The sequence below is a fragment of the Cavia porcellus genome, unplaced genomic scaffold, assembly GCF_034190915.1.
Source record: "Cavia porcellus strain 051 isolate PalLab524CR breed Dunkin Hartley unplaced genomic scaffold, mCavPor4.1 scaffold_25, whole genome shotgun sequence".
Taxonomy (NCBI): domain Eukaryota; kingdom Metazoa; phylum Chordata; class Mammalia; order Rodentia; family Caviidae; genus Cavia; species Cavia porcellus.
In genome coordinates, this window is record NW_026947508.1 from 38,212,242 (window position 1) to 38,238,436 (window position 26,195).

The window sequence follows — 26,195 nt, forward strand, 5'->3', positions numbered from 1 at the left end:
GATGTCTTAACTGAAAATGTTTGTTTTCTCTCAGTTCTGGAAGCTGAAAATCTGTATTGGTCAGGGTTTTCTACAGAAACAATGAATAAAACATATACACTATTGTAAGAGGGGATTTATTAACTTTGCTTTATATGATCAGAAGCCAAATAGAACTGCAATGGATCTGAAACTTGAAGAGTCAGGGAGATAAGTAAAAGTTCAAAGTAGAAAGTCTCAGAACAAGAGGGACCAATGATGCAACCCCTGAAGATCTGGAAGTTCCCTGGAGAGGCACTGGTTGAACCTTTATTTAAAGGCTGAAGAAGCTGGGGTCTGATGTTCACAGGCAATGGAAGAGCAAAAAATGCACATGTTGAAAAAGAATTGAATTTATGAATATAGAGCTTCTCCTTCTTTCACTTTCTGTACCATCCTGGCTCCCGCCTATTGGATGGTGCTGCCCACATTCAGGGCTAGTGTATCCACTTTGATCCCTGACCACATGCCAATTATCTCAGGAAACACCTCTCATGCATACTGAGAAGTATGCTTTATCACTTTTGCAGGCATCTTTCAATGCAGTCAAGTTGGCTACTGAGATTAACCATCATAAAACTGTGATCAGGCTACCAGCAGGACCATGTTCTGCTGAAATCTGACTTGTTGATGGCCACCTTCTCACTGTGCTCTTACAGGGCAGCGAGAGAGATACACATGGAGTTCTCTAGTGTCCACAAATTCATTGCATTTGAATATTGTACACTGTCCATGATTCACCTAGTATGCAAACAATTCTAGAAAACCAATAGGCTTTGGAGATCATTAAATTCAAGGTGTTAATTTTATGGGTGAATACAATGAGAATCAGAGAAAAGAATCAATTTGTCCTAAAACATAAACACAGCAAGTTAACAAAGTTAGGATGAAAACCCAAATCCTTCAGCATCAAGTCCTGTGTTCCTTAGCAAAATAATACAAAGTATAACATGCTAGCGCATTGATTTCATGTACCAAGTCAGCTCTCAGATATGTGTTGATTCCAAATATCAGTTCATTTGCAGTGCCTACAAGCACATATTGTTTATATGTAGTACTTTTCTCACATCACCTTGGTCTTCCACCATTTCCATAACCACATCACTTCCAGTTATCATGTTTGATGATGGTTACATGTATTATACTGGTTTCTGTGATATTGTAGTAGATTATATTATTATCTCCTTCATTTATTACCCTCCCTGTTCAGGATCTGTCTGTGCCTATGCAGTGCCATGTGACTTGCATCACTCCTCTAGGAAGAAAAGCCTTCACTCCTTTGCTGTGGGGCTTGTCCATGTAACTTTCTTTGGACAGTGAGTTGTATACAAAGAGATGTGTTTCACTTCTGAAAAACCTAAGGAGTCCCTTCTTCTTTGTCCCCCCCCACCCCCGTTATAAAATTGCATGTTCCATAAAAGTGCTCCTTCTTCTAGGAGAGCCACAGACAGTCTACAACTAACATGGAAAACTAACAAGAAAGAACTTTAGTTGTTGTGAACTACTGAGATTACTGAGTTGTTTGTTATTGTGCCACAACACAGCAGGCTAATCAACAGTTATGCTGCTTTCATGTACATTTTTCTGACGAATACTATCTTGATTCAAATGTACAATGTTGAGTATTACATGACACATGTCCTTCTGTTAAGTGTGCACATTTTCCCCCAGGCTTCCCTTGAATTCCCATTCATTAGGCCACCCTACGACTATGTCCCATCACCTTCAGAAAAGCTGACTTAATGTCCTTGTTCCTCAAACTATAGACTATAGGGTTGAGCAAGGCTGTAAAGACATTGTAAAACAGTGATATCTGCTTGTCTCTCTCAGGGGAGTAGCTGGAGTTGGGCCTCATGTAGATGTAAGTAGCTGGAGCATAGAAAAATGTGACCACAGTCAGGTGGGAGGCACAGGTGGAGAAAGCCTTGCACCGGGCTTGGATGGACTTAATCTTGAGAATGGCCAGAGTAATACAAATGTAGGAAGCCAGAATAAGGAAGAGTGGGGCCGAAACCATAAAGACACTGATGACCAGGTCCACCACCTCAATTAGATGAGTATCCATGCAAGCCAAACTCCTCACTGAGGGACCTTCACAGAAGTAGTGGTTGATCACGTTGGGCCCACAATATGGCAGCCTCATGGTAAAGAAGGTATGGATTAGAGAGAAAAGGAAGCCACAGGCCCATGTCCCAGCCACCAACCGCATGCACAGGCCCCTACTGAGAATGACAGTGTAACGCAGTGGATAGCAGATGGCTACATATCGGTCATAAGCCATGACAACAAAGAAGATGCACTCAGTCAGGCCTAGGGCACCAAATATATACATCTGCAGCCAACAGCCAGCAAAGGAGATGGTCTTGGAGTGAGCTAGAATATGCACCAACATCTGGGGCACAGTAGTAGTCACATAGCACATATCCAGCAGGGAAAGGATACAAAGAAAGAAGTACATAGGAGTGTGGAGATGTTTGTCCAGGCAAATCAGGATGATGATGAGCCCATTGCCCAGGACTGAGCTCAGGTACAGGAGAAGGAAGGCGATAAAAAGGATCCTGTTGGATATGGGGTCACTGGAGAAGCCAAGCAGGACAAATTCAGAAACCCAACTTTGGTTCTGCAATGGAAGCATCCACATGGTGGGGCCTGGAATAGAATCACATTTATACATGTCATCTGAAGTGCTCAACCGATCAAGAATGCCATCTGTACAAGCAGACAGGTTCAGGTTTTAGTTCTGGACCCACTACTCACTTTCTGTATAATCCTGAACTTTATTCTTCAGCCAGCAGGTGCAAAGTGAAGCTCTGACAACAGGAGGTGATGGAGGGCACCAAATGTAATCGCAGCAGGTGCTTCTGTTGCTGCCTTCAATCCTTCCTCACTCAGTTTGAGAGCCACTGGCCATGGTGTGTGAGAAGGTCAGTAGCACTCAGCCTGACAGACTTCAGTGGACCAACACCAGCCCTGCACTTAGGCCACACTCTTCCCATCCAAAAGCTTGACAGCGCGTACAGGCTACCTTCAGGGCCATGAATTCAGGCAACCGATCCTCCACCTGGGAGGCCACTTGGTCCCCCTACTCAACAAGTGCTTCTACAGAACATTGCAAATACAACCCAGGCAATATTTTTCTATGTCCACTGACAGGCTGAGCTTTCCTGAGCAGTACAACCTCCTTAAAAATGTCTGAATATCAGGCTTGTTGTTGTTGCTGTTGTTTATTTTGCTTTTTTCTTTTTTAGTCTGGAGCAAGCAAAGAGAATAAGACATCTCTTTAGTCCCTTCAGTATATACTGTCAGCCTAGAAGTAGTAGCTATTTTTGTTTGTTTTTTGTTTTTTCACTTAACTACTTTTCTTTCATCCTTTTTAGTACTCACCTTTTACTAGTCAACACTTTCTTATATTGAATTTCCTTTGTCCAGATTACTGGTGTATTCTGTTGCCTGTCTTTGGATCCTGATTGATGCAGATGCTAAATCTATGAAGAATGAGTTTGATAATGAAAAAAAAAATACCTGCAAGTTATCTTAGGGAAACTAGACAACCTCTTCACTGAGTGATCACCAATAAAAAGCAAGCAGATACTATGTATCTCCAGATATAAAATGCTAAGTATGCACTGCCTAAATATTATTTGAGCCAAAAATGTAAAACTTAAATATAATCATTAAGTAACATCAAAGAAACCCAAACTCAGGAATATTCTATCAAATAACTAATTTCTAAGTTCAAAATAAAATCAATATCTAGGTGTGATGATCCATATGTGTAATTTCAGCACTTGGAAGGCTGAGACAAGAGAATTGCCATGAGTTTGAGGCCAGCCTAAACCACATAGTGAGTTCAAAACCAACCTGAGCTACAGAACAAGATCTTGTCTAAAAACAAACCAATAATTAAAGAGAAATGCTGAGAATCTACAACAGATAGAAATGAACTAAAAAAACTAATACAAGATTTAATCCTGAAAAGAATGTATATTAAAAATTACATTATTGTGACAATTGACTATATTGAAATATGACTTGGATTATATTTGATTTTACAATAGTATTGTTTTAAGGTTAAATTTCCTGAATTCAATAACTTCTATATAAGAGAACATCCTTATTCTCAATAAATATTTACTGGAGACCTCTGCAGCCAGTGAGATCAGCAGCAGCCCCTCCCCCTTCACCCTGGAAACCTCAGGGGTGGTGGGATCATTGGTCACCACTCTCCCTCAGGCAGAGCCCTCAGCAGCCCACCCACCATCAGCTACCCTGTCCATACCCTGCAGAACCCTGGTGGGCTGGTGGTAGCTTTAGCAACTCCTCACCCATACAGAGAACCTCAGTGGGCTTGACATTGTGATGAGTTTCCCTCTCAAATAGAGGACCTCAGTGGGTCAACAGAAGCAGCGAACCCTCCCCCTCCAGCTGTAAGACTTTGGAAAGCCCAGCAAGAGTGTAGGTGAGTCCTTCTTCCATACAGAGAACACCAGCTGGGTTGAGGAGAGAGCCAACAAGGCCTCCCCAAATCTAGAGAAACTCAAAATGGCCTAAGAGACCCCCAGTGACACAGTAGGGTCCCTGCTGAGGTGTACAATATAGTCAGGTAAATCTGGCAGCCTGGAATAGCCCAAACCACAGTAATAATAGGATCTAAGGATTAGCTTACATCAATACTCCTAGACTAGTCTAGGGAGAATATAAGACTTACTCAATAGACCCTGCAGGAGGAATTCAGGTGACTGGCCCCTCCCTTTCATTGTGGGACCCAGCCATTGACCAAACGTCACCATTACAGTAGGACCTACAACACAAACAATAATCATTTGAGACTAATGGGACTGAAAAGATAAAATATTAACCCAGGAGGTAAAAATGACAGAACAAAAAAGCAAAATGCAACCTCAAATATCCAGGCAATCAGGAACAAGTACAGGAGACATTGAAATAGAGGATACCATAAGTCATACATCTGAAATTCCTGAAAAAAATATCAACTGAAAAAAAGAAACAAACGCATGGGGCTATAGAGGAAACCATATTGGAAATAATATCTCAGTAAAGAAAGAAATGACAACATTAATAAAGGAATTGCTCAGCATAGCTAGAAAAGACATAGATTTTTTTAAAAAGTACAGGAGCACAGAAAAATGATGGAAACCTTGAATGAAAAATTTAGGAAAGAAATAGAATGCATGAAACAAATTCAGAGTTATCCAGGAAATTAAGAAAACTCTATTGAAAGCTGGCAAAATCATTTGAATGAAGCTGAGGATAGAAGACAGGATTGCAGCCAGTGATTATGAACAAAAAGAACTTTTATTTAACAAAGGAGTATGATGTACCCAGTAAAACTTTTTTTGAAAATTGGTGGAGAAATAAGGTACTTCCATGATAAAGAACAACTGAAGAAATTCATGTCTACCAAGCCAACCCTAGAAAGAATACTGAAAGACATACTAGAGAGAGACAAAAATGACTACAATTCCCAGAACAGCAACAGAAAAAAAAAAAAAAAAAAAAAAAAAAACCACCACACAGGGAAAGCAACTAAACAAGGAGGAAAAGCAGGGAACCAAAAACAGGAAAATAATGTGACAAAGTTAATCCAGTACATGTGAGTGTTATTCATCAATGTAAATGGCTTCAATTCACCAATTAAAAGAAATAGGTTGACAGAACGGATCAAAAAACAGGATCCAACAATATGCTGTATACAAGAAACACATCTGACTTAAAAGGAAACTTTGACTAAAACTCAAAGGATGGAAAGCAATATTCTATGCAACAGGAACCCAGAAAAAAGCAGGGTAGCTATTCTGTTTGCAGACAATGTGAACTTCAAACCAAAATGATCAAAAGATATGAAGAAGGTCACCATATATTTGTTAGAGAAAAACTTCAAGAGGAAGAGATTACAATTATATATATATATATATATGCACCAAATACAAGAGCATCCAATTATTTAAGACAAATACTAGTAGACATAAAAAGCCAAATACACAATAATACAATTATAATAGGGGACCTTAATACCCAATTGTCACCAAGAGATAGATCAACTAGACAAAAAGTTGGTAAAGAAATAAGGGCCGGGGATTTAGCTCAGCGGCATAAGTGCCTGCCTGGCAAGTGCGAGGTCCTGAGTTCAATCCCTGGTACTGCAAAAAAAAAAAAAAAAAAGAAAAGAAAAGAAAGAAAGGAAGAAAGAAAAGAAAAGAAATAACAGAACTGAATCAAACCTGTAAACAAATGGATTTGATAAATGTTTACGGAATGTTCCACACATCAACATCAAAATACACACTCTTCTAAGCTGCACATGGTATATTCTCTGAAATAGAACATACTTAAGTAAGTGTAAAGGGGTTGAAATTATCACATGCATATTATCTGATCATAGTGTATTGAAATTGGAAATTAATGGCAAAATAAACTGCAAAACCTGCATAAATACATGGAAATTAAATAATACCCTGTTGAACAACCAATGAGTTATAGAGGAAATTAAACAATAACTAAAACTCAATGAAAATGCAGATAAAACATACTGAAACTTGTGGGATGCAATGAAAGCAGTGCTAAGAGGGAAATATAATGCAATGAATAGCCACATCAGAAAAACAGAATGAGCACAAATAAACAACTTAATGCTGCACCTCAAGCTCCTAGAAAAATAAGAGCAAGTCAAGCCCAAAGCTGATAGAAGGGCTGGGGATTTAGCTCAGCAGCATAAGCACCTGCCTTGCAAGCACGCGGTTGTGAGTTCAATCCCTGGTACCGAATTAAAAAATTTTAAAAAAGCTGATAGAAGAGAGGAAATTATAAAGATCAGAGCAGAAATTCATGAAATTGAGACTTAAGAAAACGATACAAAGAATCAATGAATCGAAGAGTTGGTTCTTTGAAAGAATAAATAAAATTGATTAGCCCCTCAGTAACCTCATCAAGAAAAAGAAAAAAAAACTCAAATTCATGCAATAAAGAATGAAAATGGTGAACTTACTACAGATCCCATGGAAATTTGGAAGATCATGACTACCTATTTTGAAAGTCTTTACTCACATGGGGTGGAAAGCACAGAAGAAATGGACAAATTCCTAAAAAGGTATGAATTACTAAAGCTGAATCAAGAAGATATAACAATTTTGAATAACCCAATATCAGCTACTGAAATTGAAAATGTGATTAAAAACTTACCAACAAAGATACGCCCAGATCCCAAAGGATTCACAGCTAAATTCTACAAGAAATTTAGAAAGGCTGTCACTGCTGACCAGTTCTATCACGTACCATAGTGATATAAGTGCACCCATGTTTATAGCAGCCCAGTTTATAATAGCTAAATCCTGGAAACAACCCAAATGGCCATCAACCAAGGAAAGGGTAAAAGATGTGGTATTTTTATACAGTGGAGTACTATTCAGCTGTAAAGTTGGGTAAACTTGAGACTTTTTTGGAGGATGGATGCAATTTAAGACCATATTCATAAGTAAAATAAACCAAATTTGTGTAAGCATCCTATTGTCTCCCTAGTGTAAGAAGCTGAAAAAGTATATAAAATTCAAAATTTTACAATAGATATTGTGAAATAGGAAAAAAAACTGTTTCATGGGTTGAGGGAAAGAAGAAAAGAAGGAAAGGAAAAGGAAAAATAAATAAATATATATGTATATGTACACGAAATAGTTAACACAGTTATACTGCCAATTTCTTTAGTTCATTGAAATGAAAAGTTTGTGTCTATATTGTTTGGTCAGTTTTTCATGCCTATGCCTTGTAATATGAACAACTACTTTGAAGATAACAATAGAAATGTACTAACTATTGTTACTCTCCTACAATCTTATTTTGAAATTTTGTACTATTGTTTTCATTGTATAAAAAAACCTAGTTTACTCCTACCTCATATACTGCACACAAAAGTCAATTCTAAAGGGCTGGGGATATAGCTCAGCAGCATAGTGCCTGCCTGCCTGGCAAGCACAAGGTCATGAGTTTGATTTCCACTACCAAAAAGAAAAAAGCAATTCTAGATGCATCTCTCATTTCTAGCCCAATATGTCTAGGATCCCACTCACCGCCCCAAGCCAGTGACAGTCTCAGCCTTTATGAATTCACAAAACGGTATCACAGATACTGTCTCTTGCTCTTTAGGGAATTAGTCTAAACAGTAAATCCTTCAAGTATGTGAGTCCAAGTAGTAGTGGTTCTAGGTTGCCCAGGCTCCACAAAAGCCCACAATTTCTGAGAGGTTGGGGGCTGAACCTCCACCTTCACTCCATAGTTCAGCTCTCTGAACCTAGCCAGGCCAGCCCTGGCTGCCGAAGATCTTGACCATCCGGTCCTGGAGTGCAGATATAGAGAAGCTTGGCATCTCAGGTCTCTCTCAGCAGGACAAGCTCCTTTTTATGGTCCTGCCTCCTCATCTACCCTTCTCAGAAGAACTAGAATAGGATTTTTCCTATCCCTGGGTGTGATGCCAAGATGGAATTCTCTGAATTCCGTTTACAAAAACCCTATGAGGAAGAGGTACCTACTACAGCATGAGGAAACATTTCCTAGGTGGAGTTAGTAACCTGTTTACCTGTCCAGCCTTCTTGGGTCATATGAGCACTCAGCTGAGATGGGGTAAGACCTGGCTACCTGATACAGGTATCAAGAACTTAAGTCTTTGTTCTGATTCCTCTTTTAAACTTTTATCCCGAGCTCTGATTTTTCAATTAGATAATGTTTGAGTCATACTTTTATTCCTTCTTGAACTACCTCTGGCAAATCAAAGTCCTCCTCCATTCTCCACCAGCACTTATTGGTCAGTGCTTTCCCACTGCTGAATGAAATACTTGACACCTGTAACATAAAGGAGAAATTTATTTGCCTCAAAGTTTTAGAGGATTCAGTCCATGGTTGGTAACTCCAAGACAGGAACCTCATGGCCGAAAGACATGGGGGAGAAAATATGCTTTGTTTATAGCAGCTAAGAAACAAAGCAGGACAACAGAAACAAAAGGAAGGGACCAGTTCACACCTCCATGAACTAGCAAACACACTTATAAGTATTTTTTACTAATCCCCCAGGCAACTCCTAAGCTGATCAAGTTGACAAAAAGCTCAACTGTCATGAACACAATACCTTAGACAAGTTACTAGGCTTCTCCAACAACAACTAAGTGTTAAACCATTGCACACTTACTCTATAGCAGATCCTTAGCCCAACTCTGACACACAGCATCAGGAAGTAAGCAGTGTCATCCCCTGCCACACAAAGGATATAGGGGTCCAGTGGAGTAAGAAACTTGCCCAGATGCTCACATCATATAAGTGGAGAATCAGAATTTGAATTCAGATCTATCAAGTTCCAGTGCCTGCTCTCTTAAATGTGCTGTTACTCCTCAATTGTCTCCTCTATAAAATACCAACAGTAACCCCCCTTACTTTCTAGGATGGCTAAGAAAGTTAAATGAGACAATACTGAAAGCTCTGCATAAAACCTGCCAACTTTTCTTGACTATAAGTGGCCTGTCTTCTGTCTGGACTTTGGTTTCCCCAAAGGAGAAAAAGAAGACTGGACTCAGAGGTTCTTCCCAATCAACTACAGACCACCAGAACAAGTCGTTTGTGGTTAAGAAATATTATAGCTTGGTTATTAAACACAGCCATTTTCAGAAGTTCAGTTATATAACTCTAAGTAAGTTACATTAATACCAAAAATTACAAATGACAAAAACACTTCACATCCTTTTGCCACATTTTACTGCTGTCTGTGTTTCAGAGACTGATCATGTCTACATGTCTGCATGTGGAATGATACACTACTGTACACTCCCAAGCCCAGTTTAGTGGCATCATGTTGCTACTTTGACATTGGCCAGGCTGAGTATAACCCTATATAAATTGGTAGACATATAAATCAGAACTTCCCCAGTGCTAGGCTCATTTCAGGAATGGCTGTTTAGAATTTATGTCACCCCACTGGTCCTAACTCTTCTCATATATGTCATTGACTTTCATTTCAACTCTGAAGAGATAGTCCAGATTTGGATTAATTTCCTCTTTGAATAAGGAAATGGAGGCCCAGAGAGGTGCAATAACTTGCCTGAGATAGAATCAATCTAGGATCAGAGACAAGGTAAAACTTGGGTCATGCTGATTTTTTTTTTCTTTTTGGTACCAGGGATTGAACTCGCAGCAGGTGCTTATGCCATTGAGCCAAATCCCTGACCCATGCTGATTTTTTAAATAACAAAATTAATTAAAAACTGCCAAGAGTTGTCCTACTCACCCATTTCCCAGATAAATAAACTGAAAGCAGAAAGATGTGAGGGATTTTGTCGAAGTCTTGTAGATGGATGGTAGAGTCAACACCTAAACTCTTGCCTCTTGGGCTGAATCTGCTATAGAATGTGCTTAAGTGCCTAAGTCTAAACTATTGTGCGTACTTGAACTCTCACAGAAATCCTTCCTACTGGCCTTAGAACTGATCATGATCACCAGTGGAAATGGGCCAGACCAAGAGTTGGCAGGAGAAAAAATGTAGACGTATAAGATGGGCCTGCAGTCATCAAAGAGAAGACAATGAACTAGTGAAGGAGAAGCTGCAGTCTGCAGCGATCCCAACAACCTGAGACTCGCTAATTGGCCCCAAGCCCAGGATGCCTCTGGAAGGAGCCCTGTGGGAATTAGCTCATTTTGTAAGATAAACACACCAGAAAGTTTTCTGAGTTAGTGTCTGGAGAGGAAAGCTGAAGGGAATATCAGGCAACAGTGATGATACTAATGATCACGAGTACCTTATGTGTCCCTTGGGGCATCCTTACAGAACTTTATAGTTTACTTCTATTTCCTACTGTGAGAGTGGTCATTGCCTCCATTTTCCAAATAACAACAATGGTGGTGGTGGCAACAATAACAGACACTTTCCAAGCACTTATCACGGGCCAAGCCTGAGAGAGTCACTAATAATACTGTTCATGGCCACTTTGCTACTTCAAGTCAGAAGAAAACTTCGAGGTTAACTATGCAATTCTTACTCTTTTATATTGATTAAAATGAAAGCCCACGAAAGGAAGATGACTCTGAGCCAGGTGAGTTAGTACAGACTGGAAATTTGTTGTCTTGGTTCCTACCCATCAGTCCTCCCCTTTGCCTCTGACTTACCTCTTTGTCATTCTCTAGAAGGTTGAGAAAAACAGCTGTCCACCTGCCCACCAGTAATGTAGTCAGTCACAGGATGTACCCTGACATGTCCTCAACAGCGGGAACCCTGGTGTTTCTACCTGCTAACACTATCCTCCAAAGCTACAAACCTTATGTGAGCCAAGTTAGGGACACATAGTTCAAATAAACTAATAGGATAGTGATCATAATGATAATAAATTGCAACAAAAATAATGTGATAAAGATGATGACAATAATAATGAAAGCAAAATTTCATATGGTTACCCTGGACCCGATATTTTCCTGTTTACTTAAATGACTTGCTTTATACAGACATTCCTCATTTAACCATCTATTTGTTTAATGACTTTCAGACATATTTCTGAGGTGCACTGTTTGAATTTACAACACACCACTCAGGATTATGGTTATCTTTTTTGTACAGTACTATGCATCATGTTTATAGAGTCTAAAAATGTTTTTTTGGTACTGTGCATCTTATTTATTTAATTGCTGATTATACTGTAAAATACTCATTATGATTGGGATTATATGTCCCCTCAAAGCTTCATGCAGTCATGAGGTGGTTGGTTTTTTCAAAGGTGGCTGAATCTAGGGTGTGTGATGCTGGGATTGAGGGCAGATGATCAGCTCACTGATTGGTTAGGTACTGCCCTAATCCCAGCACCCTAGATAGAGTATAAAAGGGAAAGATGCCTTTAAGGTTTGGTTGCTGATTTTGCCCGCCATGGACTGTTGTCCTCTGCAACATCATCCTTCAGTGGGGTCAACCATTATGGACTGAAACAGCTACCAACTGTGGACTAAATATACCTTTCCTTCCTTAACTTTAAGAGTCAGGGATTTTGTTTCATCAATGAAAAAAGTAACTAAGTACAGCATTGCAGTTTTATATTCTGTAATACATTACACTGCATGTAAAAGCTATTCAAATAAAAGCTAAGTCATCAAGTTGGAGTTTCCTTGACTGTTTCCTTATTCTGAATATTGTACACACTGTATACAATTCCTCACTTAGTGACCAGTTTCATTGAACAACTTAGCCACAGGAACTTAACTTGGTCATTAAATGACGAATGTATGTATTCAAAACATTTCTAGAAGCAGTGCTACCTTCATAATTTCACAGTTGAGGAAACTGAGTTATACAGAGTTAGTAGTAATACATCACTAACTCACAGTCTAGGTGTGGTTGATGGTAAATGTTTAACAATCAACTTTACACAGAGAAAGGAACAAAATTATGCTTGCTTTTTTACCCAGGCTAATCAAAATCAATGTTGCTGAGCCAAAGAATTTTCCACAATTGACCCTGGAGCTGTGGAGACTGGCATGAAAGTGTTCAAGATGGTCTCCTACTCCCTCTGTTGATGAGATTCAGGAACCGGAGACCAATGGGAAAGCCAGCAACACAGTGGAATCCTGGCTATGAACAAATGGGCTAGTGATACATACCATATTCAGTGAAATAAACAAAACATTGCATTGTCTCACTAGTTGAGAAGCTGAAAGAACGTATGTACATGTGTGTGCATGTGTGTGTGTATTAATGCTAGCTATACTACTGATTTCTCAGAGTACGCTGAAGAGAAAGATTCGTGCTGGCCTTGTTCAGACAATTGAATGTAGATGTCTTGTACTTCAGGTGAATGATTTGAGGATGACAATGTGCAATGTGTGTACCATTGTTGCCCCCTGATTGACATGTTTTGAAATTTTTAGTTTTTTCTTTTTTCTCCTTGAAACAAAATGGATTAAAAAAAAAAAAACAAGGGCTGGGGATTTATTTCCAAGAAAATTTTAAAACATACTACAGTGATCAGTGTGCACCCATTTTTATAGCAGCACAATTTTTAATAACTAAGTTTTGGAAACAACCCAAATGTCTATCAACCAAAGAATGGATTAAAAAAAAGATGTGGTGTTTTTATACAATGGAGTACTATTCAGCTATAAAGATAGTAAACTTGTGACATTTATAGGGAACTGGTTGCAACTTGAGACCATTCTCATAAGTGACATAAATCAGACTTGCATGTTGAGTTGCAGTACTATGCACACCAACTTTATGATCTAGTAAGCAAGATAATGCTTATTCATACCGGGAGCTAAGGTCACATTGGCAATTTGGTGGTTCATCGCTCATGGATCAGAAAACAATATTGTAGTCAAATGTAGTAGTGTATACCTATAATCACAGCACTTGAGAGGCAGGAGTTTCAGACCAGCCGGGGCTACACAGTGAGTTCAAAGGCCAACCTAAACTACGTAGTGAGACCCTGTCTCAAAAAAGAAAACGGAAGACAAAATTGTCAAATTGTCAGTATACCCTCATGTACACATTTTGAACATAATTCTAGCTGATAGTTTTATAGGAATTAACAAACTGATACTATAATTCATGAGAAAGGTCAAGGGACCCAGAATAGGCAAAGAAATCTTGAGAAAAAAATACAAATTTAGAGCACTTGTCCTTCCCAATTTCAAAATCTGTCACAAATCTATACTGAGAAAAATACTGCATAACTTGATTGATGTCTAATTTAAAAGACTAACATTGATAGTCTAGACACAGAACTTAAGATTGTCAAATGATTTTGACAAGATGCTAAGACTACTCAATAGGGGAAGGACAGTCTTATCAACACATTGTGCTAGGACAAATGGATATATATCTGCAAAAGAATGAAATGGGCCCCTACCACATGTCAAAATTACTTCAAATAGATAACAGGTCTAAACAAAACATAGGAATAAATTTTCATAACTTTTAAGCAGGCAGTTGGTTCTTAAATCTGATCCCAGAAGAAGAGAAATGTAGATAAATTGGATTTCATTAAAGTTAAAACTTTTGTGCTACAAAGAATACCATCAGAAGAGTAATGCTACTACCCACAAGAGAAAATATTTGCAAATTGTGGTGGATTTACTAATGATCAACTTGTAACTGAACTTATAGCTGAACTGAATCAGTGTCATTCTGGGTATAGAAGGCTCACCTGAGTATTGTCAATAGTATAAATGAGAATTGAAGGGAAGATGGTGTGCTGTTGATTCTCCAAAAGCAAGAGAAGATTGTCATACTAGTTTTCCTAATGTGAACTCAGTTGTTCTCATTGTCAGGGGATTTCAAGTCCTCAGTGTGGCTGAGCATGGTTGCAATTCTTTTAGGAGGAGCTCCGGTCCTTATCCTGAGTGTTGCTTCCTGACTCCAGTGCCGATTCCTCAGCTCAGCCTGCTGGCATGGATCTTTCATCCCACTGGCACAGACTTTCTAGCTTCCACCACTGATTTTTGAGACTTCCCAGTGCAGATCTTTGATACTGATTTGCATGAGACATTGTTGTGAGCTCTAGGCCTCCAGCTGGACTGACGGAAGACATTGCCATGGGCTCAAGGTCTTCAGCTGGACTCATGCAGGACATTGCCATGGGATCCAGGCCCTCAGCTGGATTCTTAGGGTCTGTAGTATGAGGACAGATTTCCCTCAGTCTTTGACATTTACTCTTTGGGTGAGTATGATAAAATAACACCATACATGTGTACTGTATTAAATATTTTCCTTTCTAAGCCCTGACTACAACACAAATCTGTTTTGTTTTGTTTTGTGAGACATGGTGTTACTTTGTAGTGAAGGCTGGGCTCAAACTCATGGTGATTCTCCTGCCTCCGCTGCCTGAGAGCTGGAATTACATGCATGCACCACTATGCCTGGCTGCAAATCATGTTTTTGATAAAGTACTTTCATCTACAATATGTAAAGGACTTTTACAACTCAATCATTAAGAAAGAAATGACTGAAAAAGTGGGCAAAGCATCCAAGCAGATGCTTCTCCAAAGAAAATATATAAATGGCCAATAAGCACATAACAAGTATTCAACATTAATAGTCATCAAGGAATTGCAAATAAAAACAACTGTAACAGTCCATCTCATAATCACAAGGATGGTTATACTACAAAAAAGAAAAGACAAGCAACTCATTCAGGACCCTCCTGTCTCTCAGGAGATATTTCTATTTTCCCATTCCTCCATATCTCATTTTCTTATTTCCCATTCATTTTGTTCAGTAAATTTTCCTACTCTGAACCTCCATTCTTCCTTAGAATTCATCCTTTGACCTTAGGGAACACAAACTTAGTGTATCTGACATCTAGTAATTCCCCTATATCATCTTGGAGGTCCCACTAAGATACTTGGAAGGAGGCAAGAGTTTGATTTTGTTTCATGGAACCTCTAAAATGTTTCAAATGGATGCTGGATAGTGACTGGGTAATCAAAACTGTCATCCTTGAATTTTATGCCTTGCCTTTGTCCATTGCTTAGGCCTTGGCTCTTTTATGCATTGTCTTTTGTTAAAATTATCATTCATTTAAACTGAGTACAAGGGAGGATTATGACTTCTTTTGTTTGGGGTTTGTTTTTTTGTTTGTTTATTTTTTTTGAGAAAGGGTCTCACCATGTAAATCAGGCAGTCCTTGGACCCACTATGCAGCCCAGGCTAGCCTCAAACTCATGGCAGTACTCCTACTTCAGCCTCCAGAGTGCTGAGATTACAGCCACTATGCCTGGCAGTGATGTTTCCTTGATGGGGCATTTTATTCCTGTTTTGTATATGCTATATTTTGGGCTTAGTTACTAAATTGATTAGTGTTCCTGGTCCTACCTGTTTGATTTGTTTGACTTCTGTGGTTTGTTATCTTAGACAGTAGCATTAGGGAAACATAATATTAGAGCATTCCCTAATGAGTTTTGATATGAAATTCTATAAAATGCTTTTTATGAAATCTAGTTCATGTACATATCTATTCATAAACCACAGGACTCCTTCTACCAGTTAGAAGATGCTAGATCATGATGCAAGGCCATGCATCAGAAGCCTAGAGAGATCTAGGGAGCCCAGCACCAGCCCAGAGAAGAAGCCATGCTCTGAGGCCCTGCTACCATTGGAGGAGAATCAGTGAACCACTGCTCTGTGCCTCTCTCCACCACTCTAGGAACCCAGATCAGAGGAACCCAGGTGCCTAGTCCAATCACCTACCCTGAGGGACTCACAGCCAATGCAGGAAACCCCTGGGATTCAGCAATGGTCTGATTCAGAGAAACACTGGAAAATGTCAAGATGAAGGATCAAAATACAATCTCAGACCTCCAGCTTACACAGAACAGGTTCAAGAGACACACATGGTAGAAATTAGAAATCATATGACTGAAATTTCTGAAACAATAACAACTGAAGCAAAAAAGCAACTTAGTTCTTGTATTGTTTGGTCAATTTTCCATGCCTATGTCTGATAGTCTGGATAGCTTATTTTGAAGATAACCAGAGGCATTATGGTAGCCATTGTTAATTTCCTGTTACCTTGCTTTGAAGTCCTATATCATTTTCATTGTTTTGTTTTGTTTGATTTTATTACATCTGAAAGTATGGGCAACTACTTTTAAGAAAACAAGATATATTATGGTAGCCACTGTAGATTTCCTATCCTATTTTGAAGTTCTGCATCACTTTCATTGTTTTGTTTTGATTGGCTTTATTCTGTTTTATTTTTATTTTATTCCTTCAAAATAACAAAAAAAGATGCTCAGTCAGCGGTCATTCTTAGGACTTGGAGGATGGGTTTTTCTGGGACAGATTGACCCTAATCCTCCTCTACACTCTAGAGGAAATGTTGAACCTGATCTGCCTCAGTTTCTGTTCTGGTGTGCTCTTCACTGGTGAAGAGGCAATCTTAACTCTTGAGAGTCTCCATTCTCGCCTTTCTAGGTGAGAATGATGATTCATGGCAAGCTGTTTCAGTAACTCACTGTGAGCACAAGAAAAGACTTTCTTTCTCTGATCTCATTTATGACCTTTTCCCGACAGTTTATTCTTTACTTTTCAGAGGCGTGTAAGGTTAAAGAAAAAGGGGCTCAAAATTGCCTCAACCTTTACTCCTGCCAAACAACTAGGAACCTTTAAATTAAGCCCATAGAATATCAGTGTTTGCTAATGCTGAAGAGAGGGAAGTCATTTTAGATGAGAAATACATATCTCATCTGTAGTTCAGATGTGATACCACAATTTTGCTCATCCAGAAGAACACAAATAAAAGCTACATACTGGTTCAATGTTCTGGCCCCCAATCTTCCTTGGAAGACTGAACCCGAGACCTTGTGGAAAGAACTGACTTCGGTGTGAAATCACAAGGCACTATTTCCAAAGCACCACACCTGAGGGACCTAAACACATTTAGCCTAAGAGAGGATCTCTAACCTTCTTTCTCCCCTCCTAGGTCTAACTGTCATTTATGTGTATAGAAAAATACTTTGCTAATAAGTTGTAGACCTTGAAACTTTTACTGTAAACTTATACAGCGCTATGTAATGAAATTTGCTTAATCTTTCACCTGTTCTTTATAGAATCCTGACAAACAATCATTACTCTGCCATGTAGTTAGCTGCTCTTACAGCAGCTGCCACTGTAAAAACAGAAGACAGATTTCCCAGGACCTCTTGGTGAATACCCACTGAAGCCAATGGCCAATGGATTGGTCACCAGACCGGACCTGAATTCCTTTCCAGAGTCAGATCTCTGGTTGTGTGGACTAGTAGAAACTAACAGCAACTGAGATGTCATGACCAGGGCTACTGACTGGAAGACACCTAAAAGTTTCTCAGTGGAGACTGACTCCTGACTGCGTAGCCAGGAGAAAAATCTCCACTTATCTACTGTACTTTTCCCTCCATTGTAAATTAGAAACTCTCCCTAAGTTTTCTCCAACTTGCTGGGCATTACTTTAAAACCACCTTGTCATTAAATTGACAACTTGAAACAAATGTTTGCCTTTCATGGAAGAAAGCAGCTATCAGAGGGAAAATTTTACACTTGTGCCTTGCATATGCTAAGTAAGGGTTAAAAAGAGAGATTTTAGGCAGCCTTTTTTTCTTATATGCGCACATAAAAGGCATAAATAAATGTGTGTGTTTTTAACATGTAAATTGTGATTACTAGGTGATGTATATAAATTTAACCTGTGAGCTTCAGAGGTATACATTATACTTTTAATTTTTAAAATGTAGCCTTATCTTGCTGCTAAAAGAAGTTGCCTACATGATTAGGTAGATAATAGGAATGTCTTGGAGATTTTACCCAACGGCCCCCGTGGGATTTTTCTCCAAGCCATATTTTACCTATCTCTAGAGCTGATCTCCTCTGCAGGCTGAGAAACCTCCAACTTCCAAATCAGTTATTGGTCACTGGTGGAGGTTCAACCATCAACTGTTTACCTGCTAGCACCAAGAAATTCAGAGGGAAGTACTGAGTATGAGGTCATTTCACTAGACTCATACTGTAAGAAAGAGGGAAATGTTCAAAATTACCTTATGTTCAGACTTTCTTTGAACTAAAGAAATAATCCCGGTGTTCAAACATGCGCCTCAGGAAAACCAGACACCTCTGGCCCTTAAGGCATCCACCACCACTAAACCTGAGACTATTCTTCCTAGACCTTTGGAAACCGAGGGCAAGGCTTCCCAGACAAGCTTAATCAAAGCTTGCCTCCATTACTGAGTCTGAGGCTTCCTCCACTTGTCTTTTTCTTTTGGAAGGAAATAAAACAATACAATAAAATGGAATAAAACAAAACAGTAAAAAAAATACAGAATTTCAAAAACAAGACAGGAGGAAATCCCCCATAGTTGCTATAATGCATATTGTTATCCTCTAAACAGGTGCTCAGCCTACTGGCCTCAGGCCTGAAAAGTCAATCAACCAATACAAACATTAAGTTGTTTTTGCACTTCAGTTGCTATCTTCCCAGTATGTGTTCCTCTGAATCAGTTAGTTGCCTCCATAGGAGGCTTAGGGAGTTGGCGGTGTGTCTTACTGTCTCCCAGCCCATTTGCTAGCCGGTTCACAGTAAAGGCAGGCTGAATTCTTGGTTCTTTTCCCAGCCCATATCCTCCACTGGCTCACCCTATTTATCCTTCAGGCCCTGAGAATGGAGCCTCTAGGGCAGCCATAATTAAAGCCTCCATGGGATTGCATCCATCTTTAGTTAATTTAGTTCAAGAGCCTCAAGGGCAGTATCCCTTGTAGAAAGTAAATGGAGAATATAAAAGAACTTGCATTCATGTGTCCATTTTCTCACAGTGACCTAAAACAGATCAGGCAAGATCTAAGAGAGTTTTTAGTTGATCCTGATAAATACACTGAGGTATGTAAAAGACTTATTCAACCTTATAAACTGAATTAGAGAGATGTAACATTACCCTTGATTTAGACATTGACTTCTGTCATGGTTTGTGTCTGTGGCCCCCAGGCCTCATGAATGTGCATTGTGCATTTGTGATTGGTTCGTTGATGGTGTCAGTGCTACACCCACACGGGGGTGGAGCCAGGATGGATGTAATGGCAGGAAGAAGGAGTGTCTTGCTCTTTTGCTGGTTCCTGCTTGCTGTTTGCAGCTGCCATGAACTGCGGACCAGCCATGCCACCCTGCCTTGGAGCCAACTGAGTATGGACTGAAACCTCCAAAAAACTGTAAGAAATAAACCTTTCCTTTCCCAACTTCGGGCTTCAGGTATTTTGTCTCAGCGATGAGTAAAAAAGTAACTAAGACAACTTCTAGTGAGAGACAGTGAGTACAGACTTTAATCTGTGAGTTTCTTAAGTAAATTACAGTTATATGGGGATATACATTTTCAAAGTGAATTTAAATAGATTTTGCAAGAACTGTTATTGAGGGAAGTTATCAAGAGTTCAGACAGAGAATCCAAAACATCTCAGAGACTTCTTTGTCCTAGGGCATTTCTTCTGTACTGTATATGTCAAACCAGCATGAGACCACCAGTCAGATGACAGTTAAAAAATGCGTATGTATATGTTATGCCACTACACTTAGGGATGCTCAGGCACCAAACAGTCCAGACAATGTCACACGCTAAAATTAGAGGCTGGGCATTATAAACTTCTAGGGTACATTTGTAGACTAGTACATTCTCTTTCAATGATACCCCCATGAAAGGATAATTACATGAGAGTTTCTTTACATCATTTAATGTCTTGTGACTAGATACAGAAGTTTTACTAAAAAGGCTATTCTATCCTAAGATGGACGTTTAAATGTGTTTCAAAGATAATATCATGATTTATGGGAGCCATATTTCTCTTTTCTTAGATTCTAAGTCTTTGCCTCAGCCTGCCCCTGACCTTGCCTTCACCCTGTTCACTGAAATATGCAAAGCTGGCTATATTGAAACAAATATTCCCTTAATTGACTATAATAATGTTATTGAGTCCAGTTGAGGCACCTGTGCTCTCACTAATAGCAAAGCAGCAACACACAGGAGATAATAGCCTCCACGCTGATGGCTGAGGTGGAGGCTCAAGCAAGAGCCTGTGAGATTCCAGGGTTAAGATGTGAGATAACATCTTAGCTGAGGCCATGAGACTCAAAAAGAATTATACCTTCCTGGCAGTAAATGTGCCAGTCTTGTATACATCAAACTACCTTTATTGCTAATTGGAAGCCTTCATACTTGGTACAATATTGTTCTGTTTCACATTACAGCTGATACCTTCAATGTTTCTTTTCCTCATACTCTGTGCTGTGACTCCCCCACACCACCCTGACTGATACCAATAAAAGTCATGAGTTTTGCAGACAAAGTCATTTGTTCCACAGACAGCATTGGGTCATCCCAGAGTTTCTCAGCTGCAGAACTTTCTCTCTCCTTGTCTTTCTTTTGCATCTGCATGCCATATTGTCAGTTGGGTTGAAGTGATACCCTCTTATGGGACTTTCAGTAATCATTGTCATGCTATGTGTGCATTTTGATCTCAAACTTTCTCTGTAAAATTATGTAATTGTTTTCTGTTGACATTCCAAAAATATTCAGCTACTAAAACAAAAGTGCTTGATTTCCAGGTGAGATTATGATAGTTAAGCTCACTGCTCTGTCTGCAATACTAATGTCATTGATCTTCTCTTCTGGGCATTCAACAGCTAAAGTTTAGATACCAGAATCAGAAAGGTAACTGGACTAAGAGGAGAGCCAATGTCTTGGCCTTTGCCCTCTAAGGCAGCAAGGACCCAGCACATGAGGGAACATTCCTATAAGATCCTGAAACCTTAATGAGTCACTCATCTCCTGAGTAGACAGATTGCTGGACCCAGAGGACAGGAATTAACATGTGTATAGTGGGCCAAAGGAGGGTCATCAAAAGAAAAAGCCTCGGGGAGAACATGGCGGACAGATTAGCAGCAGCTATGGAGGCTCTCTGAAACACCCAGCTTAGAATTCAGGAATGGTGCTGAGTAAGGAATCATAAGCAAGAGGAGATATGCCCCGGTGATCCAAGAACAAACTGGGCTGAGAGAAACCAACTGGGAATGCAATCCTGGCGCTATAACAGGAACAGATAAAGCCTCCGCATGGAAGCTGGAGCCTGTGCCACTGGAAGCCAAGTTTTGGGTTTCCCGCCACGCGGTGGCTGCGTCTGCATTGGCTCAGCAGGGAGAGAGACACGCAGAAGCTCTGAGAACAGGAATTGGTGAACAGAGTTGAGAGCAGGACGGGCGGGGAGCCATGCATCCCCTCCAGTGAGTGAGGGAAAACTGGGTCTCTTCCCCACGGTCTAGGAGACTCCAACAGAGGACATTCTGGGACCGGGCAGACTTGCGGGAACAGGGCGCTGCAGTGACTTCAGTCACCAATCCGCCTCAAGCGGGATTGGTGAGCAGTGCCTAGCCCAAGTGACATTGCTGGCTGAGACCCAGTAGGCTAGCACAGCCCAGGTCCCACCTCCTGAAGGTGACCTGGAGGGGTGGGCTCCGCATAGGCTGTCTGGTCTGTAACTCCCTGGTGCGCTGCGGTGGGCGGGAACACCTAGCCGGTGCAATTCAATCAGACTGTGGCTGACAGGGAAGGAAGTTGGGCCTCCTATATACACTTGCATATATAAGGAACAGAGAATATGGGAAGAGGCAGCAACAAGAAAGGGTCCTCGGCCCCTAATTCTGAGAAAGAGGCAACAGCAGACACAGCACGAATAGACATAAAGCGCTATCTCGAGAGCCTCATAGACAAGTTCAGGAATGAAGTTATTAATGACCTGAAGCTAGACATAAGCACAATAGTTAGAGAAATGCTAAGCACCACCCAAGAAAAAACAGATGGTGAAATGGAAGAACAGAAAAAGAGGGGAGAATTGTTTAATGGAGAAAATAGAGAAAGCATAGAATACGTGAAGCAGGTTCAAAGAGAAAATCAGGAAACTAAAAAATCTATTGAAAACTGGCATAACAGCTTGAAAGAAACTAAGGACAGATTATCTGAACTGGAGGGCAGATTTGTAATATGGGAGCATGAAATGAAAAACTTCTTAAAAATAACAAAGAAACAAACAGCAATAATACAAAGACAAGAAGATGATAAGAGGATCCATAACTTAAGGATTAAGAACATAAAAGAAGAAGTAGGGACACAAACAAATGAACTACAAAAGCTACTCACAGAAATAATCCAGGAGAATTTTCCTAATTTAGCAAAAGGTAAAGATACTCAGTTGTATGAAGCATACAGGACCCCAGCCACCTACAACCCAAACAGAGCAACACCCAGGCATATAATAATTAAAATTCCAGAAATCCAATACAAGAACAGAACACTAAAAGCCATCAGAGACAAGAAACAGATCACTTACAAGGGGACACCCATCAGAATTACAGCAGACTTCTCGGCACAAACCATCAAATCACGAAGAGCGTGGGGGGAAATAATTCAAGCTTTGAAAGATAATAATCTCCAGCCAAGATTGATATATCCTGCACAACTATCCCTGAAAATTGATGGAAAAACAAGGTGCTTCCAGGATAAAGAGGAACTAGGGGAATATGCAACCACCAATTCAACTCTACAGAGAATACTGAAAGATATTCTAAAAAAGAAAAATACGAAGAATCCAGAAGTAGCGGCAGAGAGGCCACAATTAATGGAGCAGAAAGCAAAATGAAGAAGACAAACTGACAACTAATGACAGAAAAAGAGCTCAACAGAAATGAGGCAGAGAAGACTGGATGATAGGAACAGCTATTTTGGAGAAAATGATGTCTTAAGAGGTAATACTAATTTAGTATCATCTTGTTTTGAAGTCTCATCAAGCTTTTGTTCTTCTGTCTCCATTGGTCTAAACAGGTGGTATCTTATTGGATTTTATTATATATGATACTATAAGCAAAACCTTTTATAGACAAGGAGATTATACAGAAACCATTGTTTATTTTCTGTTAGTTGATTCTAAATACCCTGTAATACTGTCATTCTCTTGAATGGTTTTACATTGTTTTGATATATTTGATGCTACAGTATACGAAGTTATGCTCAAAGATTTCAAGGAAAGAGACAATATGGTAACTACTTTTATGTCGGGATAATCTTGTGATGAAACACTATTTTGCTTAAATGGTTATGTTTTGATCTGTGCTGATTTGCTGTTATGCCCTCTTTTATCTCAATCTCCATTTTATTATTTACTTTTTTTATCCTTTTAATTAAGGGAAAAATAAATTTAAAAATAGCAGGATATATTATAGTAACCCACTTTGACTTTCCATTATCTTGATTTAAAGCCCTGTATTGCTCTCACCATCTTGTTTTGACTGATGTTCCTCTATTCTGTTTTGCTTGATAGTACCAGGTTCGAAAGTTTAGGCAACAGCTGTGAAGATAGTAGGATTCATTATGATGCCCATTCTGGTTGATTATTATCTACGTTTGAAGACCTATAATGTCTCCAATGTTTTGGTTTTGTTGGTTTTGTTCTTTACTGTTTTGTTCAATTTTATTATAACTAATGCTATAGGCAATTCTATTAGAGATAGCGGGAGGCATTATGGTAACCATGGTTGATCACCTAGTATTATGCTTTTACATTATCTATTACGTCCACCCTTTTGATTTGACTGACTGTTCTGTTATGTCACATTTGGTTCTACTCTCTTCCAAAAAAGTAATAAGAACTGTGGGAGCAACAAAACCCAAAATGTGTAATTGTCATTGTACAAAAGAGAGGAAAAGAAAGTGCTCTAAATGATATAACTGCATGTATATTTAAGTGTATAAGATAGATAATGATATTACTGAGTTTTGTTGGATCACTGAACAGAACTGTTTGCAGTCTCACTGTTGGAATGTCCACTTTATAAGTTTTAATTTTGTAACTTGAACAATTGTTCCTGAGATGACAAAATGTAATCCATTAACTAGTGATTCACTACTGTTTATTTTTTTCTGTAAATCTGTATAACTTGTACCCTTTCTCTGCTTTTTTTCTTTTCTTTTTCTCCTTAAATAAAATTTAAAAAAAGAAAAAAGAAAAAGCCTCCCATGCTTTCACAGAAAGTAACATGGTCAAGCAAGGCTATGGCCCATCTTGGTGGTTGGCACTGATAGAGGAGCTGCAGGGCTCTATACATGGTTCCAAAGGTCTCACTTTAATTTGGTCTTGAACAGCCAGCAAAAAAATATGAACAGGGAGTCTGGGAAGATGGCAGAACAGTAAACAGCAAAGTGAAAAGCCTCTCTGAGAGAAACTGTCCATATCCTGGAATATAGCATTCTGGAGAAGGGAAGAAGTGGGTCCCCTCAACCCAGAAAGAAACTAAAGTGAGACTTGAAGCCCACAGAGAGAGAAAAAAAAAGAAAAATTTAAACAGAAGAAGGCAGTTGCTGGTGGCACTTTCACCAGAACAAGTCCCACTTTGCCAGAAGAGCTATCAGAACCTGGAGATGCATAAGCACAGTGAAGCTGGTGGCTAGCAAGCCCAAAAGTCTTGGTTGGGAGATGCAGTGGCAGAGGGGAGCAATGTACCAGAGAACTGTACTGGCTGGCAGTGAGTGTGGGGGACTCAGTCCTCCTATAGGAGTGGGCAATTGGCAGGCACCATTTTGGAGTGAAGCAGGATAAGCCAAGAGACAGAATTGTGGCCAGTTTCATTCAGCTACTCCTAGCTTGGAGCAGACTGGTGGAAATTGCTTGGACTGAGTCCCGCCCCTGTGTGTGGTCCAATAGCCACTACCAAGGTTTCCCTAAAGCTACACCTAACCAACCCCATCCAAATGGTGCATACTAACATGGTGAAGACTCTGTGGATTACCCAACTTAGAAGGGAGGCGCCAGCTTGCCCTGCCCCTTCTTATATGCCAGTAGCCACCAGCAGACTGGGGAAAGCAGCAAACAGCAGAAATCCCTAGCCAACACACTTCAGAGTAATTATAATCAATACAGGAAGTGCCAGGGACCCCACTATCCACTTGTCCAGAGGAAACCAGGAACATGATAAGAGGAAGAAGCAAAAGGCTATCTCTGGCCTCCAACTCAAGCAGTACTGGGCCAGGATATGTAAACATGGAAAAGATTGGGAGTTGCACACTTGCAGTTTTGGAAGCAACAGCAACTAAAATAAAGAAACAATTCCATGAAGCTATAAAAGAACTTAGAACAGAAATATTATTACAGGTAAAAAAGATATGAGAAACATAATAAAAGAATTACTAAGCATAAAGAAGACACAGACGGAAGAATAGAGGAGCATAGAAAAAGGAAGGAAACCGTCAATGAAGAATATAAAAAAGTTTGGAATACATGAAACAGATTCAAAGAGATTACCAGGAAATTAAAAACTCCATTGAAAGCTGGCAAAACTGCTTGAAAGAAACTAAAGATAGACTATCAAACCTTGAAAACAGATTTGCAGCTTGTTATCATGAAAGGAAAGATCTCTTAAAAATAACAAGGAACCAGGAAGTAAAAATACAAAGGCTACCAAATGACAAGATTAAAAAACATGAGTAAAGAAGCAGGGGTAAACACCAATGAAATACAAAGGCTAGTTACAGAAATAATTAAAGAAAACTTCCCAAGCATAGGAAAAGGAAATGATATCCAGATAAATGAGACATACAGAACTCCAGCCAGCTAAACCAAAATAGATCTACACCCAGACATATAGTAA

At 39.5% G+C, this 26,195-nt stretch overlaps 1 protein-coding gene across 1 annotated transcript; it reads right to left on the reverse strand.

Moving 5' to 3' along the window:
- Positions 1-1,418: 1,418 nt before the first annotated feature.
- Positions 1,419-5,860, reverse strand: LOC100727074 (olfactory receptor 2A12-like). The gene has a single exon (XM_063236342.1). The coding sequence runs from the start codon at positions 2,690-2,692 to the stop codon at positions 1,712-1,714; it is 981 nt and encodes a 326-aa protein (XP_063092412.1). The 5' UTR covers positions 2,693-5,860; the 3' UTR covers positions 1,419-1,711.
- Positions 5,861-26,195: the final 20,335 nt, after the last annotated feature.